The sequence below is a fragment of the Jaculus jaculus genome, chromosome 1, assembly GCF_020740685.1.
Source record: "Jaculus jaculus isolate mJacJac1 chromosome 1, mJacJac1.mat.Y.cur, whole genome shotgun sequence".
NCBI classification, from domain to species: domain Eukaryota; kingdom Metazoa; phylum Chordata; class Mammalia; order Rodentia; family Dipodidae; genus Jaculus; species Jaculus jaculus.
Window position 1 is genome coordinate 47,603,224 of NC_059102.1, and position 21,160 is coordinate 47,624,383.

The 21,160-nt window shown below is 37.2% G+C and overlaps 1 protein-coding gene across 3 annotated transcripts in view; it reads left to right on the plus strand.

Annotated features, from left to right (window-relative positions):
* Rnls (renalase, FAD dependent amine oxidase) overlaps nucleotides 1-21,160 on the plus strand; it is a 288,758-nt gene that overhangs the window by 210,880 nt on the left and 56,718 nt on the right. For all 3 annotated transcript variants that reach the window (XM_004653002.2, XM_045141963.1, XM_045141962.1), the window contains exon 5: nucleotides 11,359-11,532. In XM_004653002.2, the coding sequence (XP_004653059.2) occupies nucleotides 11,359-11,532 (174 nt within the window). The remainder of the gene's footprint in view (nucleotides 1-11,358; nucleotides 11,533-21,160) is intronic.

Below are 21,160 nucleotides of genomic sequence, written 5' to 3' on the forward strand. Positions count from 1 at the left end.
TAGATCTTTATTTCTCTCCATGCTCAAGAATTCAGTCCAAATGGATCAAAGACCTTAATATCAGACCTGAAATTGCTAGAGGAAAAAGTAGGGGAAACCCTTCAACATATTGGTCTTGGAAAAGTCTTTCTGAATATGACCCCAATTGATCAGGCAATAAAACCACAGATTAACCACTAGGACCTCATGAAATTACAGCAAAGTACACTCTGAATAGAGCAAAGAGGTAACCTACAGAATGGGAGAAAATCTTTGCCAGCTGATACATCTGATAGAGGATTAATATCTAGGCTATACAAAGAACTCAAAAAATCAAATAATAAGAAATCAAACAACCTAATTAAAAAATGTTCTACATCCCTAGTCATCAGGGAAATGCAGATTAAAACTACGTTGAGATTTCATCTCACTCCTGTCAGATTGGCTACCATCATTAAAACAGATGAATATAGATGCTGGCGAGGATGCACTATTGATGGGAATGCAATCTGGTCCAGCCACTGTGGAAATCAGTGTGGAGGGTCCTGAGACAGCTAAAAATAGATCTACCATATGACCCAGCTATAGCACTCATAGGCATATATCCTAAGGACTCTCTCACTACCTTAGAGATACTTGCTCAACCATGTTTATTGCCGCTCTATTCACAATACCTGGGACATGGAACCAGCCTAGATGTCCCTCAGCTGATGAGTGGATAATGAGGATGTGGCAGTGAATCTTAATACTCTCTTTTAGCTCTTTCCCTGAAACAATTATTTTTATTTGCCTGTTTTGTTCGAAGGATGTATATGTAAATTTTTAATCTTAGTAATAGCTCTTTAAACCAGATTATACCAGTATTAACCAAGCATAGAAACAAGTTCAATGATGGAACACGTATAACACATTATGCTGATACATAATTGTTTATACTCATGCAGCTTGGGCTCAGAAATTTGTGTGTCCACTTACAAATAACCTATCCTTGTCATTGAATATTTTCAGTCCTATAAATATAAAAATAAATGAGAACTGGGGGGAATAACCAAACAGGAAATGTTTACAATTCATTATCATAGATAAAATGAAAATAAAAAATAAAAAATGAATAACAGTTTAGTAATATTGATGAATAAATAGTCTTTTAAGACATTGCAGAGAAAAGTATATTGATATGAAGATAATAAACAGTTGGTGCTTTTCATCAGATTGATAATTTTAGTTATGAATGTATTATTATTTAAAATAAATAAAATGTTGTAAGCACCAAATAAAGGTTATTGCCACTTACCATTTTTGTTCATTATTTCAGTTTATTTGCTTTGGCTTTAGCTAAGCGTTTTGGAGAATTATTATATAAGCAGAAATGAAGCTAGCCATTCAGCAAAGTACAAAATGGAGACATTTTATTTTTCTTATAGCTCACACCAGTAGATTGCACATTTTGTCTCAATACCGCAAATTCTAGATCCTTGTAAACAATGCCTTATGATTTGTAAAACTATAAAAGTTTTGAATTATAATATTAATAGTCTAAGTCATTGCTGAAGCATAAAGTAATTTCAGCTATATATATGTGATCTGTATAAAAATAAGAAGTGACATGTAATAAAGCTTTTATTGTTATGAATTTTAGAATTACTATATTGCTCCTGAATGGCATGGCCATACAGTAATTAAATAGCCAGGCTGGGAAGAATGGCTATAAAGTATGCATGATATTTTGTGACACTTTTTATAATAGCACACACAATGCTTTATTTTCATATTCTTTTCCATCTGAAACTCAGCACTTTTCCTGCAAAAAGAATGATGGCATAATGGTCTAAGAAAGAATGTGTGGAAACAAGGCAGGCATTTTCCAATCATATTATTGTGGTCTGCAGATTTATACTATGTGTTCGGAAAAGTGAACCAGAAAGCCAGTGACATTTAGATTGTGAAATCCAAAATGAGAATCCCTAAGGAAAAGATTATCAATAACTAAGGTAAAATTATTTTACATATTGGTCCAAAAATCTGTGCTATATTATGATAAATGTTTGATTGAAAGATATTTTATAATGGCTAGCATTGTGCTGGATGGGTAATGATTCAATAAACATTGCATAAGTTAACTAACCTCTCATTATTTCAGAAAACAGCTTCTACATTTAAAAATGTTCTTTTTTTCCCCTTATCCTGTGGTTAGAACCTGTTGCTATAGAAACAATTGAATGCCATTTTAGCATCATAGGACCTTCAGATAGAGGAGTGAGTGTGCAATGCAGTAACTACAAGAAAGCTACAAGGTTTTAGGACAGGCCAGCTGTAGCTGCATTGGCACAGCATGGGTGCTCTTTCACACCAGCCATGGGGAGTGAAGAGGCAAGGAGGCAGGAGAAGTAGGGACCAGTTAAGAAAATGCTGTCCTTTCCCTTGACAAATTGTTCTTCATGATCACAGGGATGGAAAGATAGCAGGGATTTCAAAAAAGGAAGAAAGAAAACTGCCTGACTTTATGGGAAAGAGAGGGAACCTGATTCATCATGTATGTTGACAACAAGTTAACAGTCTAGGCCTCCACAGTACTGCACAGGCCTTTAGCATAAAATCTGCCTTCCATATGGCAGGATCACCTGTTTAATCACGAAAGCCCAAGAACTTGCTCCTTAAAAGATGCCTTGGTTATTTTTAGCTTTACTGAGCAATATAAGATGAAATCATAATCAATTAAGTTTTATAGTTAGAAACTGCAGACACTTTTATGTTCATTTCTTCCCATTTAAACAGTCCTTAATGTATTGATTGCTAGGATGCCAGATAATCTGGGAAACATAAATAGAAATTTATCTTATAAGATAGAAAATTTGCTTCCTTTAAACACTAGTGCTTTTGAAATTTATTCTGTCAACTTCAAAAAGTGTCTATGTATAGCAACGAGGTATAATTTACCTGCTAAATTTTAATTTGGGTAGTGATTAGCATTCTCAGCAAACATATAACTAAAAACATCTTAATTCTAAATTTTTATCCAAATACAATGGCAAATTATCATCCAATAATATAGAGGAATTCCTCAATACACATACACAAAAAAGGTATACTCATAGGCACCATTAATGACTTTTAAAGGCAAGCAAAATGTGATTTTGCAGTGTGATTAGTAAGTATTAAGTGTTGTGTTAGATATTTTCTATTATCTAATTTGATTTTATTTTTTGAGGTAGGGACTCACTCTAGCCCAGGCTGACCTGGAATTCACTATGTAGTCTCAGGGTGACCTCGAACCCATGGCAATCCTCCTACCTCTTCCTCCTAAGTGCTGGGATTAAAAGCTACACTCAGCTTAATTTGGTTTGCTTAATAACAATTTTAAGGCAAGCACTGTTATTATTCCCATTTTATGGGAAATAGATGGTTAAATAGAACAAATAACTTGACTAAGGTCATACAGATGTCAGAACCAAAATTCAAACTCAAATTTTTATGACTCCAGAGATGCCTCTCATGATAAACGAAATATTTCCTCAGGGAACTCCTACATAGCTATAACTGCTGAAGTCTGTCACCAATAAATTTTAGATTTATTACTTGCCATGCTTGTAGGTATATGACTTCTATGCCTATGGATCCAAATGAACATTCAATTTATTCCAGGCAAAGTGAAACAAGACTGACTGTGCAATGCCTTTACATAAAAGGAGTAACTTGTGAAAGACAAGATTCAGCCTGAACTGACCAGTCATGAATAGTTAGGAAAAATTAGTCCTTTGGCACTATATAAATAGTCATTTTAAGTAAAGAAGAACCTGATAGTCTGGTTAAGATGATACTGTTTTTGTTCCTACACATCTAGATGGCCGATGTTACAAGCTATCAGTACAGGCTATGAAGGTCTTTACATTCTTGAAATTAAATATACAAATTAAGACAATAAGTAAATTAAGAGCAATTTCCTTTAGTCACAATGACAGTCAGGCTCCTACCACATCATGATAAATCAGGAATTACCAATCCTATATAATTAGCTGTAAGCAATAAAATTCGTCTCAGGAAGTTATGGCTTTGAGCACCAAATGCCACTATTACAATGTTACTAACAATTATAATATCAAGAATGAACATCATGTTATTACAAAAAGACACTGATTCATTGTCATGCCCCAAGTCAGCAACTGGAAAACAGGACCCTGGTTTCCTTCATGAATGACAAAATATTTCCACTGGGCATACTGCTAGCCCAAAAGATTTGATCTTAAGATGCTAATCTCTGCTACTCATAAAGCTAGACTGCATCATGCTTCAGAGCGCTTTCCTAGAAGAACCTCGAAGGGAATGCACTCAAATGTTATTTTATTCAGGATTTCAGAAATAAATTGACATTATATTTGAAAGAATTTCACTGGAATGATCTAGTGTCAGGGCTTCACAAAGCCATAAGTAAGGTTAAGGCAATCAGCAAAGAAATTTGTGTCATCCAGGGACTAGTAACAGCAGGAAGCCATTGCAATAGACCTAAAATGAGTGTGAAAAGAAAAAAAAAAAAAAAAAAAAAAAAAAAAAGGTTACCAGGGACCTAGGAGAGTTGGAGCCAGCAGTGAAGAGACACCTGAGCAGAGCAGCTGCGGAAGAGCTCAGCATTGCCAGTGCCTCGCAAAGCAAAACCCAGCAGAACTCCTCACGCTAGTGTTGGTCTCTGTCTATACCAGAATGCCTGCCTAATGCTTCTGATTGGTCAAAGGCTCCAGAAATCAGAGCTAAAGGGAAACCAGCCTACAAAAGGGTCTTTAGCCCTGTGTGCTGAGCCAAATAGAGGACAGGGGTGGATGTAATACATGTCTGGGTTCTAAGTGTTCAACCACAGAGAGAGGAAGGGAAGTGGGAAAGGGGAGAAGGAAAGAACTGATAAATTATCCACATAAATATTGTCATACACTACTAACAAAACATGAAAGCAGTTTTATAACCAAAAGACAGTAAGTAAAAAATCTCATCCATTATTAAAAATCAATTCAATAATGTAAAGAAGTTCATATACCAGTTAACAAAGTAACATGAACAAATTGCATCCAAGGCAGAAAATATGTATCAGCTACTTGATATATGAAATATATTTATTCTTATTTTATTATAACAAAAATTATATTTACTTTTCCTGTCAAGTTCTGAAAAAAAAAAACAGTACAGGTAAGAGAATAGTAAATGGGACTTTTACATGTTGTTAATGGAAAGTATAAATTGGTGCAATGTTTCTAAAAATTTAACAGTAATTCTTTTATTATATCTTAAGGGTATAATAAGAGCATAGCATAAAGATATGTACACCAAAATATGTAGAAAAGCTTTGATAACACAGAAAACAAATTTCCAACACTAATGAAGTGGTTAAGCAAATCACACAATATGCATCCCATCAGAGTCTACAAAGGCATTAAATTTACATTTACATTGAGGCTTTTTGCATCATATGGTAACAAAAGTTTAGTTGGCCAAATTGTGTGTGCAATATGATCACAATCATGTTTAGAGAGAAAGCCAGAAAAATATCAAACTTAATTGTTGCTTCTGTGGAAATATGAGTGTAGTGATTGTTTTCCTCTGCCATGTGATATTCTTACAAGCCTGCCAAATATTCTGCAAGAATAGTGCATTCATTAATATCTCTTGGATGTCAATAACACCAGTTACTGTTCTGAAACATACAGTTACAGTCCTTGCCTCAGGCTGCTTACAATCTAATTCTAGTTTCATGCTGTAATTTTGAAATAATAAAGTTATTGTTGCTTTCAATAATGTAGATACAGGGATGCATGCTCCACACACTCTTAATTTTCTCTCCTTCCTTCACAGCTTTCTGAGACAAGTCATTTTGCTTCATCTTCAAAATAATATCCAAAACCCCATGAAAGGCAAGTTAGAAATACACAGCAAAATAGGAAGAGTATTTTCATGACCTTTAAGTAGTCTAGTAGTAAAGTTTTTTAAACAAAGACATAAAAATTCATCTGTGAAAAAGTGATGTTAGGCCAAAAATTAAAAACAATCTATTAGACCTCACTATCTAAACAGTAAAAAGATAGGCCCCAGGGGAGTGTGAGGTTTTTGCATGCCCTCTAAGATTCACATCCAGGATATGAAAAGAACTCCTACATAGTAACAAGAAAAAGACAAACAACCCCAAATGAACATAGGCAAAGACTTTATGGGCAATCACCAAAGAATATCCAAATCACAAATACGGGAAAATTTCCAAATATTCATCATCCCAGAATTAAGGTGAAAACCACAGCATGATATTTATGAGACAGGGTTTCACATATCCAAGGCTACCCTCAAACTCACTATGTAGCCAAGGATGATCCTGAGCTCATGGTCCTTCGGCCTCCACTTCCTGAGTTTCAGAGGCTGGGAAGACTTGTGTATGCTACCATGCCTGGCTAAGGTGGTACAAGAGAATCAGACCCAGGACACGCCATATTCAAAAGACAAATAATAGCAAATGTTACCAATGACATGGAGCAGCTGAGCTTTCATGAAACCCCTGTGAAAGTTTTGGATGGAAATTGATGCAATCATGTCAGAAAGCTGTTTACACTCACCACTAAAGCTGAACCCATATCAACCCTACAACCCAGGAGTTCTAGTGCTAGACAGATGCACCCTAAAGAACTGCATGTATAGCTTCTTCCCACTACATTTCACATGCACAGTAAGGCAGCTGGAGCAGCAACAAAGAAACTGTAGAAACTTTACTCAGCATTATTAGGTTTCTTATGGTTGTTTCTATGTATGAGTTCAAGCAAAGGGGTTTTTTCATCACACCTGCTCAGGCTGGCTTGGTACCTTTGGTTTGGTTTCTGTGAATTCATTGATTGTTTTTTCAGAAAAAAAAAAAAAATCTCCTGGGCTGGAGAGATGGCTTAGCGGTTAAGCGCTTGCCTGTGAAGCCTAAGGACCCCGGTTCAAGGCTCGGTTCCCCAGGTCCCACGTTAGCCAGATGCACAAGGGGGCGCACGCGTCTGGAGTTCGTTTGCAGAGGCTGGAAGCCCTGGCGCGCCCATTCTCTCTCTTTCCCTCTGTCTGTCTTTCTCTCTGTGTCTGTTGCTCTCAAATTAAAAAAAAAAAAAAAGTCTCCAAATTTGGCTATTTCTCTTTTCTCTATCTCCCTCGGTCTCTCTATCATGTCAGATCATTCATCTAGACAACCCAAATTACCATTTGCTAACATGGAACATTGACATGAATGACTCCATTTGGCTTAGTCTACAAATGCCAACCTCAGGCCTACCTGTGGGTCTCCCATAATTTTCATTTAATAACATGCACGTGTGCGCGCGCGCGCACACACACACACACACACACACACACACACGTGTATATATATATGTATGTATGTATATATTTTTACAGAGATAGACATATATGTAAAGAGAAGAAAAATGTATGTATGTTTTCTATCAAAAATGGAACTAGGGCTGGAGAGATGGCTTAGCGGTTAAGCGCTTGCCTGTGAAGCCTAAGGACCCCGGTTCAAGGCTCGGTTCCCCAGGTCCCACGTTAGCCAGATGTACAAGGGGGCGCATGTGTCTGGAGTTCGTTTGCAGAGGCTGGAAGCCCTGGAATGCCCATTCTCTCTCTCTCCCTCTATCTTTTTCTCTCTGCCTCTTTCTTACTCTGTCTGTCACTCTCAAATAAATAAATAAAAGTAAAACAAACAAAAAAAATTAGAATAGAAGCCTCTGAAGAGACATACATCTCTGAGAGCAACATAAAATAGCCTTACCCCTCAACACCCGTCACCTCTTAGACTGCTTTGTTGGCCTTTATAATTCTTACCACCAGCTAGCATCCCATTGTAGCTGGATTAATATTTAGAATTTACTTCTCTACCAAGAGCAGGTAAACTGAATGAGAACAGAGACTATCTTTCTGCTAGCTAAGTACTTAGTTTAAAGTAGGCAGTGATGGATCAATGAATAATCTTGTCACCAAAATACAAAGTAAATGTGTAGAATATGTCATATTGACCTGAGTTTGTAGGTTAGGAAACTAAGAAAGCACACTAGGAAACAAAGAAAATAAAATTACTTAATGTTACTCTTCTGTTTCACTCTCTTTCCTCTCCTCTCCTCTTTTTTTAAAGTTTTTAAATTTTTTTTTGTTTATTTTTATTTATTTATTTGATAGTGACAGAGAGAGAAAGAGGCAGATAGGGAGAGAAGAGAGAGAATGGGCGCGCCAGGGCCTCCAGCCACTGCAAATGAACTCCAGACACTTGTGCTCCCTTGTGCATCTGGCTAACATGGGACCAGGGGAATTGAGCCTCGAACCAGGATCCTTAGGCTTCACAGGCAAGTGCTTAACCACTAAGCCATCTCTCCAGCCTCTCCTCTTTTAATCCACACATGCACGCATAAACACACACATGCACACAGAAATAGTGCAAGAAGCATAAAGTAAGAAAAATTCCCCTAATAAATGAAATATGAACATAACTATTCTGTTTATCAAAATCTTAGCCTCTTTACTCTCATCATGTATTTTATAATTTATATGTGGACATACATGTAGATATATAGATATACATACATACATGATATAATGCATAATTACCAAGATTTAATTTTTATGTATTGTATATAATTACAGAGACTATATGGTCTCATACTGGCTCATAATTAAGTGAGAATGACATTGATGTGAAGATTCATTATGGCTAGGCATGATGGCACTTGGGTGCTGCTAGCACTTGGGGGACTGAAGTAAGAGGATTGCCATGGATTTGAGGCCAACCTGGGGGTACAGAGTGAGTTCTAGGTCAGCCTGGTCTACAGTTATACCCTGCCTCAATAATAATAATGACAATGATAATAATAATAATAATAGGACTGGAGGTATGGCTTAATAGTGAAGGCACTTGCTGCAAAGCCAAAGAACCCAGGTTGTATTCCTCAGGATGCATGTAAGCCAGATGCACAAGGTGGCACATGTCTGGAGTTTGTTTGTAGTGGCTAGTGGCCCTGATATGCCCATTCTCTCTTTTGGCTCTTCTTTCTCTCTCAAATAAATAAATAAAAATTTTTTAAAAGTAATAAAAGATTCATTATGTTGGAAGTAGACATGTTTATTTAGGTCTTGCTTTATGGTCATATGTCCTGTTTGAATCTATAATAATTAGTACATTTTTCTGCCAACATGCATATATTTGGGACCTAGGGCTGGTTTATTCAGCTATTTTCCAGAAATTTTCAAACTCACTGAAATCATTTTCTTATTTCCTGACTGTATTGCAAGAATTAAAAGTTTTCATGTCCTAAAGATGACTTCTTTCTTAAGTGAATATGTCTGAAATTTGAGAAGGTTTTAGTCTTATCTTTCTGTTCTCAGAATAAATTATACTCTCAGCCCATAGCAAACAATGGTGTTACAGTTAATTGATCTTCCTGTATAGATTTAAATTAGCTTTTACAGGGCTACCCAGTGGGATTTTCAACTTGAAAGTTTGTCTAAAACTTAGCTTAATGTATAAATATGTTGGGGAAATGAGAACCAATTTGATTGTCAATAGAGCTCACTCTTCACTTTTGTTTTGTTTTGCTGTTTAGATGTTTTAAGCTCACTGCAGTTTTATTTGATTGAATGTTTAGTGCTCTTAATTTTAAAAAGTTTGATTGGACTTTAGTTCTAAATATGTGAAAGTTGGAGATATGAGCTTGCATTGTGTCTTTTCCCTGATCTCTCTCAGAAAATCATAAATATATCATCAAACCAAAACTTGAAGAATGTATTAAATACATCAAACTAATACCCAAAATTCATTGAGTATAATTACGCTATGGTAGAATAGCATTTGTTCATCATGGCTAAAGCTTTTTAGTAAGGCAGAAAGTGATGGTCCAAAGAATGACGGCTTTTATTTCTGAGTGCAAAACAGTCACAAATGCCAGATAAGAAAGCAGTGCTAGAGACCATTCTGAAACTAACATCAGCAAGGAAAAGTTTGAGAGAGTAAGGAAGGGTAGGTCTGTGACTCTAATGAGGGAACTATGCTTCTTCATGACTGGTTGGTATAATTACACAGTCTCTAAATCTCAGGAGCTGCAAAATAAGAATAAGAAAAAAAAAATACCTATCTTGTCAGGGCTTTGGTTAAAAAAAAAAAAAGTAAATGAGGTCATGGTTCTAAAAATGTTAACTACCTGTAGTTTCATACTGTATAGGGTGATCACGGTGCTTAATTGAAAAGCCTTCCTGCCTGTCTCTGCCTGAAAGCAACTTTCCAAAGGTTTAACTGAAGTTGCCCCCATCCTGGAGGTATTCCATCCATCTGCTCCATCCAATTAAAGAATTTTTCACTAAATGAGAATGTTCCATATATTCTCTATCTGGCCTGATTTACCTAATTCTTCACAATAACACTATAACTTTCTTCCAGAATATTAAGGCTGAGACCTTTAAGGTAGGGATATTGGAGGTGAGAAAATCTTGGTCTTCTACAACCCAGCATGGGGTGCTGTTGCTTGTTTCAAATATTGTTGCCTATTATAGAAAAAGTTACTATGTAATAAACACTTGCTATTTGCCAAATAATTTGCTCTGCATTATTTTATTTCATCCTCACAGCAGAACAATACATTCTTTATTGTCACCTACAGAAACGATAAGTATAATCACATTAATTAAGAGCCTTTATTAATATAAATACCTGTGAGTGGCAGAGCTGGAATTTCAACCCAAGCCCTTCAAACTTCCATTCCAGGCTTTCTCCACTGACTACATTTTGTTGCATTGATTACATGTCAACACATTTGGCATGTCTGTGGTCACCTTTCTGTGCTTTTCACAGTGTCATTCTTGTTGCATCTGCAAGGTATAAGGGCATGGCCTGTTACAAATGTGACTGAAATGTGCCCATGTGCTTAAAAAACTACTAACACCCACCAGTGGAAAGGCTACAAACAAGCAAGTTAAATGACATGGAAACATTTAAGAGGTCGTAAGAGTTGAAGAATGAATCTGCCCATTTATAATATGGAAATAGTATTCTACCTTACACAGCCAGCAGTCAGTATATAAACTCTGTGTTTCCAGGCAGCCCAGGAGCAATAAACCAAATATTATGCTAGAACAGCAACTTAGAGCCAGATTCAGAGAGCCTTGATTGCCAGTCTAACAAGTGTGGACCTTCAGCTTCTTAAAAACAACTATGCCAAAATCACTAAGCTTTCTGAAAAGAAAGTGAACAAAAAGAAAGTGAACAGAGAGTGCTTAATTCTACCTCTCAAAGTCCATGTAAGACAGAATCAGTTAGAACTGGTATAAAGGATCTTTGTGTTTCATGCAGAAAATATTATACTTTTAAGTTTGATGCATTTATTTGTTTTTCTTCCATAGTAATTACTGAGTGCCAAAAGAAGCAAATGGAGTCTGTGACCTACTCCTCTCGCTATGCTCTGGGCCTCTTTTATGAAGCTGGAGTGAAGATCGATGTCCCTTGGGCTGGACAGTACATCACCAGCAATCCCTGCATACGCTTCATCTCCATCGATAATAAGAAGCGCAATATAGGTCAGTACTCCCATTATTTCCCTTAAACACAGTGACAATGGTGGGCATAGGTCATGAAAAATGCTGCTTAATTGAGTGTTGCCATTCTGAACGGAGCAAGCATTTAACATCAAGACACGGGGGATAAAATTTAATGTCACATTTGTCCAGTCATAAAATGCACAGTGAAACCAGCAGATTTTCAGAAAATCATTCATAAATTGAATGTATTAGTAAGTTCATAAAAATGGTGTCAGAAGGTTTACAATTCCAAAATGGCTCCTGTTTTATTGCTTTAATGGGGATCTGTGCATATGCAAATACATCTGTCATCTGTTTCTTGGAAGAACTTGGTTTTGTTTGATTGATATGACTATGCTATGATTTCTTCACTTTATCATTATGCTGCTGTTTTTTTTAACAATTTATCTGGGGGAAAGTGGATAAAACTGTTTATTATACAATGTAACTAAAGGGACTGGCAATAATTTTCATGAGCACCTTCCTAAAATTTAGGGAAATCTATACATTGTCTATTGTGTGAAGATATTTCTAAAATGTATATTTGAAATTCAAGGAAAATATAACTTATTCATTTCAGGCAAAAACATTAGAGTGTATTCTTATTTGTAGTATTTGGTGATCTCTAAAGTAATACTTTTCATGAATAAACTTTAATGATATAAAATGATGAAACACTCAAAAGGAATCACCATCTGAGTTTGTTACAGTGCTTTGATGGTTTCATCAGGCCATTAGTTCGAAGTCTTACTTGATAAAATCACCAACTAATGTCACTTGGGTTGCCAGAATTTATAATGAGAGGACTGGGCTGGAATGTGGTTTTTCTATCAGAGTACTTGATCTTAGGAAAACGTTTCTTTTATAACTTAAAACTCCCCAAGGGCCAGACTGTTTATGTTAACATGATACCACATCTCTGTGCCATCAGCAGTTCACAGAATGCTGTCTAACAGCAGCAGACTAACCACTCCAAGTCCACACGTGCTTTCTTCTGAGGAGCTCAAAATAGCCCTTAATCTTCTCAAGTTATGTGCCATCAATTTGATATTATCTTTTGTGTATTACTTTATAAGATATGATATCTCTCAGGGTATTTTCAGCTATATGTAATGGAGGGAAAGCACAATGTACATGCATTTAACCAACATATGGACATTGGATGTATGATCTGCTATGGACTGTGTCTCCTCCAAATTCATATATTGAGGCATGAGGGTTTCAGTGACAAAGCACTTGCTTAGCACATAAAAGGTTTTGTGTTCAATCTCTAGCATCAAAAAATAAACAAATTCATGTATTGAAACCTATGCTAGTTAGTTTTTCATCACTGTAACAAATATGTAAGAGAACAACTTAAAAGGGAGAAAGCTTTACTGGGCTCACAGTTTCAGAGGCATCAGTCCATGGTCATCATGCTTCACTGCTCTGTGCCTGTGGAAAAATAGAGAAGTGTGGCTCAAGAGAGTATGGCTGTGCAAAATTACCCACCTCATGAAGGTTAGGAAGCTGAGAAAGCAAATACCTACACTGTATGGCTTCCTTCTACTTCCTCTTTTATTCCACTTGGCCTCCCAAGCTATTGGATAGTGCTGGTGGCACCTAGAAACACTCTCGCAGGTACACCCAAAGGTGCGCTGCACTAATCTCTTAGGCAATTCTCAATCCTATCAAGCTGACAAGCAAAATTAACTATTATAAAACCATAATCTCAATGTGGTTGTGTTTGGATATGGAGTTTAGGTAATAATGATTATATGAGGGTAGTGCCTTAACTAGATAGGATAAGTGGCTTTATGAAAGCATACACTCTCTCCCTTTTTCTCTCTCTCTCTCTTTCCTTCCATTCATAGACCAAAGAAACTCCATGTGAGAAGATAGCAAGTAGGCAGGCATACCATACCAAGAAGCAAATCAACCAATATGTTTTTTGTGTTGTTGATGTTTTTAACATAGTGAGCATATGTGTGGGGTGGTGAGGGAGTGTGTTCCTGGTTACAGGTACCCCCATGCTACAACCTGCATGTGGAGGTCAAAGCACAACTTTTGTGATAACCCTCACCTTCCACGTTGTTTAAGAAGGGTCTCTTCTTATTCACATCTCTATTCTCGAGCTTCCTGTAAGTTCTCCTTTCTCTACTTCCATTCTTACTCTTGATCCATTGGGATGACAGAAGCCTGCCACAGCTTGGGGGTGTTCACATGGGATCTGGGGCTCCAAACCCAGGAATTCAAAGTTACACAGCAAGCATTTTCTCTAGTGAGCAAATTCCCCAGACCTCAACTCTTTCATTTTGAACTTTCTAGACTTTAAAACTATGGCAAATTTCTATTATTTTAGCCACCTAGTCTCTGGTATGTTGTTAGATATCCAGAAGTGACCGAGAAGAGATTGGAAAAACTTTAGGAATTAATATCTTTAGATCCTGGTGTTCATCCATCTCCCTTTTTTCTTTTCTTTTCAGTGCTGTTGATTAGAGAGTAAAACACTAGAAGGTTAACAACCTGCTCAAGAAAGAAGGAACATCACTGACTGTCCCTTCCTAAGAATCCAGGCAAACCATTCCCAAAGCCCCTTAATATGTTTGTTCTTATACTCACATGCCAGACCACAATTCATGTCTGAACAATTTCCAAACTAGTCTCTGGCATAGGGGGTGATAGCATGTTGATAAGCCTAGGCAAACCAAGTTCTGTTCCCAGAACTGGTGTTACAGCCTGTCAGTCATATGAAGGATCCCTTCCTGAATAAAATAGGGTTTTATTAGAGAGAAAGGAAGCAACAGTGACTGGTATGCTGGTGCTCAGCAATTCCTGTTATCTTAAGTAAAGTTACATCTTATGAGGATGGTAAGGTTATAAAGTTGACATATAGAGAGAAGAATCACATATATTAAAAACTTCTTGTTAAGGCCTTTTCAATGACAGTATACTTCTGAGAATGACATATCAAATGTCAGTAAATTCAGTATAGTCATTTCCAGCATTTTAATAGATTGCCATTTCTTTGGGTGAGGTTAAATTAATTAGCTTGTTTACATGTATAGGGAATAGTAACATTTTCCACTATGAAAGGTCCACAGAAGAAAAGAAATAGTCATATCTCCCAACAAACTAAATCTGCTATACAAGTGGAGTGGGATGGTGACTGCGAGCACCCACACAACACTGCAGCAACAACGTGTAAAACTGTGCGGATCTCAAAGACTGTAAGAAAAATATTAAGTTCAAATGACTGGCAATATTTACAATAGTAGAAATTAAAAGTTTTGTCATCAACAATGATACACATTTAAAATGAAAGAGTCTGGCAAACCCCCATGATTTTGCTATACCCATGATGTTGGCACAGATAGGGCATCTTCCTTCTTTTGTCAACTATATGGAACTTAATCTCTTATTATCATGACTTAAATTATGTGAAGCCTCTAGTAATGACATTTCTTCTCATAAAATTTAACTTATTGCACTTAAACTATTATTTTCCAACAAGTACAAGAACATCTAGTGAATCAAGTTGACTTCCCATAATATAAATGCTTATATACTATAACTCCACTGCATTTTCATAATACTTACACATGTTCACTTAATTTATTTAGGAATTTTTCAAATGTATGTCTATAAAATGTTTTGGTGCTCAAGGCATCAATAAGGACAGATCTAGATATCTTTAAAGACAGGGGAACTCTTGTTGCGAATGTAATCAAATTTTGATGGAATCAGAATTAGATATTATAGGTTTGGGGGAAAATGTCCTATGTTTAGGTCTTAAATATCTTTTAAAGGCTTAGTCCCCAGTTTGGAGCTATTTGCGAGTTGTTCAGAAATTTAAGAAGTAAAGCTTAGGTTTTCTAGTTTTGGGGTGGGGTCTGCCCTTAAAGGATGATACAGGGACCACAGTACCCTTTACCCTCTCTATATAATGCTTTCAAGCCATAACATGAGTATCTTCTTCTCTTCCACACTCCCAAAAGCAATGAGACCAACTGAAACCTCCAAATCTGGTAGCTAAAATAAACCTTTTGTCTTTTAAAAGGTGATTAACTCAGTTATTTGTTATAACAGAAGGCTGTACACAATAATTTTTTTTAATTTTATTTATTTATTTGAGAGTGACAGACACAGAGAGAAAGACAGATAGAGGAAGAGAGAGAATGGGTGCGCCAGGGCTTCCAGCCTCTGCAAATGAACTCCAGACGCGTGCGCCCCCTTGTGCATCTGGCTAACGTGGGACCTGGGGAACCGAGCCTCGAACCAGAGTCCTTAAGCTTCACAGGCAAGCGCTTAACCGCTAAGCCATCTCTCCAGCCCCACAATAATTTTTTAAATGTTTTGTTCATTTATTTATTTATTTGAGAGAGAGGTGACAGAGAGAGAGAGAGAGAGAGAGAGAAATGGGTGCACCAGAGCCTCTAGCCACTAAAAACAAATTCCAGACACATGTGGCTTATGTGGGTACTTGGGAATTGAACTTGGGTCCTTAGGCTTTGCTGGCAAATGCCTTAACTGCTAAGTCATCTCTCCAGCCTAAACATGATAATTTTTGAAAATATTTTTAAATTAATATAGCAGGAAAAATTGGACTTAAAAGACATTACATTAAAATTCTGGTTCTTAAAATTACCAATGATGTATTTATGCATGAACCTTGTATTTCTTAGGCTATGTTTTTTTTTTAAGCATAACCAGAATTTTAATAGCCTGAACATAAAAGTATATTATTGCTTGTTAAGCCCAACTTTGAAGCTTTATTCAAAGAGGTTCTTCAGGTGACAAACATTTAAGGAGATGGAAATGCTAATCACATTGATTGGATCTCTATACATTGTGTACACATATCAAGTTATTGCATTACATTCCTTAAATAAGTTCAATTAGTATATGCCAATTAAAAATTTTAAAGAATATTCCAATAAAAGAGAAAATTACTCATTAGTCAGAATTCATAATTTTTTGATTAATTGTGCCAACAGGCATCAAATCAGTGGATGAGAAAGAGAATAAGGTAGAGTAAATGGGAGGTTTCTAGAGCTAGGCTTACATACAATTCGTGTCAGGCAGGCTCACATTCTGTTGATTAAAATGCACTTTGTGTAGGATACTCCAGTTTGAAGAGAAGCCTGGGTATGCCATTTACCTATGCATGCAGGAAGAAGATTTTGAGATCATATTGCCAGTTTTTGCTACAAGAACTTAGCATATATTCTTCTTAAAAGGAATTGATTAGACATATATGGATGATAAATAGGATTCATATACAACTATAGATTTTCAACATCTAGTCACTACCTAGGACAAAGACTATGAATGATTCCAAGGCTATGTCCGCAACAATGAGATGGTTAGTACAACGAGTATTTGATGGCTGCTAATTGAGTTACTATCTCATTGTTACAGTCATACTATAAAGCATCGCATGCAGTATCAAGTGCCTTAGGAAGAAAAATGTCATATATGTAAGTGTATAAAAACATCTGGGTATGTACATGTATAGTGTACTTACATAAACATGCATATATATAAATGTGTACATGTAAATAATTGCTATTAAATTAATAGGCACAAGTTATAAAATGATATTATACATTTTACTGCATTTAAAAACAAAAATGGAATTTCATTAGAGAGGGAAACAACTGAGCTCATTTTATAAGAACATTTGCACACAGAGTGAAACCAAACAACATACCCCCTTCAGCCTCTAGCTTCCCTGTCAAATTGTCTTCAATGGGAAAGATTTACATCTAAAATAATACTTGTCCACCCACTTGCCAAGCAACTTATCAAAGTATGAAAATTGGTACCAGGGATGGAAAAAATGGATAATCAATTAAATAACTAAATCAAAAATAGACAAAATTACGGACCATATTACTGGTATATATGTATGTATGTATGTGTGTGTGTGTGTGTATATATATATATAATTTTTTTCCTATGACATATATATGTATCCTATGACATATATGTGTATATAATTTGTGGCAGTTTCTTTCAGATAAATTGAATCCCAAATATTTGATTTGTATATTTTCCATTCTGAAGTTATGCAATTGGACAAATATGTACAAATATGGGCCATGTTGCCTTCTGACTTACATAATATTATGAGCTTTTGAAGAATAATTAAAACCTTTTTTCAGCATGCACAAAATAATTACTGTAGGTGAGGAAATTTACAACAGGGCCTCTGACACATTTTCTTCACCCTCCATTCCACCTTCAAGCCAAGGTCTTGACATATAAGTGAGACTGGCCTTGAAATCGGTCTGTTCCAGCCTTCCAAGTGCTGGATTAGTAAGCATATGCCACCACACCCAGCTAAAATTATTTTTATGCTCAATGCTATTTAGTGTTTGTGTACCTAAACTGAGGCATGACAGTCACTGGGTAAATGTTGTAAGAAGGAAGCATTTATTATTTATTTATTTTGTCTAGTGCAAGAGAATGTGTGCACACATACATGTCACTGTGTGCCTGTGGAGGTCAGGGGACAACTCTAGGGTCAGTCATCTGAGGCAGGGTCTCCCATTGTTCACTGCTCCATTTGCAGGCTTCCAGGAATCTTCCCTGTCCTCTGCTGACCATCTTGCTATAGATGCAGAAGTACTGGGATTACAGATACTGTGCCTGACACAGCTTCCTACTTTTACCTGGGACCTGGGGATCTGCACTCAGGTACTCAGAGTTGCACAGCAAGAATTTTATCCACTGAGCCATCTCCCAGATATGGAAGAGTATTTTGTTCTTATATGTGTGGTACTAGAGATTGAACCATGGGTCTTCTGTAGGTTTTTCAAGTACTGTACAAATGAGCCACATCTAAGGCGTAGAAAAATTTAAACCATTAATAAATCAAAATCTTGGAGCCGGGCGTGGTGGCGCACGCCTTTAATCCCAGCACTCGGGAGGCAGAGGTAGGAGGATCGCCGTGAGTTCAAGGCCACCCTGAGACTACAGAGTTAATTCCAGGTCAGCCTGGACCACAGTGAGACCCTACCTCGAAAAACCAAAAAATAAAAAAATAAAAATAAAAATCTTTAGTATGACTTAATTTTCTCCTAAGGTTGCCAAAAACTTCAATAAATTCAATTAAGTCATGAAATGCTGAAGGAACAATGAACCAGAGTAATGAAAGCCTGGAGCCTATAGCTGCCCAGCATTTCTATAGTTGTGAGTAATTCCTAATTATGGATTTATGTAGTGTCATCACTGAAAAGGAAGCTCTGAGCATCATGTACCCTAGCCTCTTTGTGTATCAGGATTCCACTCTGTTCTGTTTCTCCTGCCCTCTGGGAATGGAATTTGCATTTGAGAAGTTGTCCTAACCCAGGCAGAGATTTACAGAAGGCATCGCGTTGGCCAAGAATTGGTTCAGAATGTAGGATCCCAATGTGTAGTTTATATCTGCTCATCCGGAGGAGAAGGCGGCAGTCGGAATCAGATTGCTATCCATGGTCCATGATGAATAAATGCACAGAACTGAAATGTACAGGTCACAAATGAGAACAATAGAAAGCCTGCTGCCACCAGAGAAAGGACACAGCAAGGGCAAGCCCTGCTCACTGCTCATGGCTTGATAAGGAGGTCTGTACTGCCTGTGTAAAGGAAGGAGGAGGACCTTAGCAAGGTCCACAGGTGGCAATTGCCAGTCTCTCTGACTTCCCCACAGCAGAGGTCAGGCAAAAGATATGCAACTGTTGTGCAATGAAAAAACTGCTGTATTGATTATAACATAGCTGATTTTTGTTACTTAAGTCCTTTTAATGACATGGCTCTTTTACCTGCTGAGCACCTAAAAAAAGATTAGATATAAGCTTGGGAGTTAGAGAAGGAAATGCTAATTTACTCTGCCTCAGTAGAATATTTGAGACATCTGAGGCCCTGGGAGGGCAAGGAACTGGAAGGCAAGAGAGGCCTAGCTAGTTAGTAACACTCTGTAGGTTTGGGAGGTGTTTGCTTTACAGTTTATTCTGCAACCACCACCCCCCACCCGACTCCTACCACCTCCGCGTGGTCCTAATACGAGTGACTGCTTCATACCCATGACTGCTGTTAACCAGGGGCCTGGTGTGCTAACTAAAGTCATCCATGCAAATTTGCAATATCTAGATAAATGTACTTGGGAGCTTTGTAGGTTTGTGCACACACTTGTGTATGTGTGTCTGTGATATGTGACAAGACCCAGGGTTACTCCTATTTCCATGTCACATCCCAGTCATGTCTTTATGCCTGGCTTTTATGTGGGTGCTAGAGATAGAATCTCAGTTCCTCATGACTGCACAGCAAACACTTCACTGACCGAGCAGTTCCCCTGCTCCAATTTGTGATTTCTTTAGGTGGGTTCCTGTGCAGAATTTAGGGCAGCTGAAGAAATCCGGCCCTCCTCACATCTGGATGAGACTTTTATTCTGAGTTAAGTCAAAACTAATCCTCTGGACCTTCAATAGAGAAAGCTCAACTTGATGTTTCCACAATGCCTGCAATAGTATCAATCTATAGGAAAGATACAAACCGAACAAAGGCTGAGCCTGTGAGACTGGTGTGTTTTGAAAGATCTTGAACTTAAGTCCTTACTGCAGTATGAGCTGAAGCAGTTGGCACCCTGAGTTGTAGGCCTGGGCTCAAAATAATGTATGCGGCTCAGCTTCCCAGACAAGTGCCTGCTTTTCATCATTCCAGAGGCATCTCAAAACCTTTTCAGATTGAGAACAGTACTGTAAAGCTATAAAACTCAGACAACTTATAAGCCTTATATCCCGGGAAACAGCACAGACTTGAGATAGATGAGAGCTTGACAAGTCTTCACTGTGGTCCATTTTTATCCGTGACCATGACAACACTATCTGGAAAAGATGGGCTCATTCATTTACCTATGCTCATACTTAGGCACTGTCAAGAATCAGATCAATCTAAATGTCTCATGAGCTAAGGACTTGTTATGTCCTGACTACAGAGCTTGCTCCTTTCACCAAAATTAGAAGTTTTCTCCTTGAGTGGTAACATATGTCACTACCCATCAACTAAGCTATACATCTGCTGATCCTTCTTATCTTGATCAAGATTTAAAGTAAGGGATAGACATTAACATGGTCTGATAAGTGTGTTTCCAGTGCTTGACAAATACTGGTTGAGACATCTTTTATGCATGCCCTGACATGCCCTCACCTACTCCTAAAACATTATTTGAGAATGAATACATTCATTCTAGCCATCCACTTAGCTGGCAAGAAAAAGCAAATGTTATCCCTAGAACTTGGTACGGTCATACTTTAGATCATAGAGTGAATGATCTGCCAAATCTGAAAGAACATACACAAATTCTTGGCATTTAGAATGGATCAGAAGCTGTCTTTTGGATACTCAATGCCATGACTTGAATGTTGGGAATACTTGAGTATAGGGTACAACCAGTATGATGTGGAAATTTTATTGAACCCTCTTCTCAAAGTGGTACACTCAGTTCTCAGTAACCATTTTACCTTGGTTTCTAGAGAAAATACATCTGCTTTAAATGATGTCCTATAACATAGACCTTGATTTCAAAGGTTACACTTCAAAGAATCCTGCTGTTCTCCTTGTGAAAGCTATTTCTTTTTACTACTTGGTTAAAAAACAACTGTGC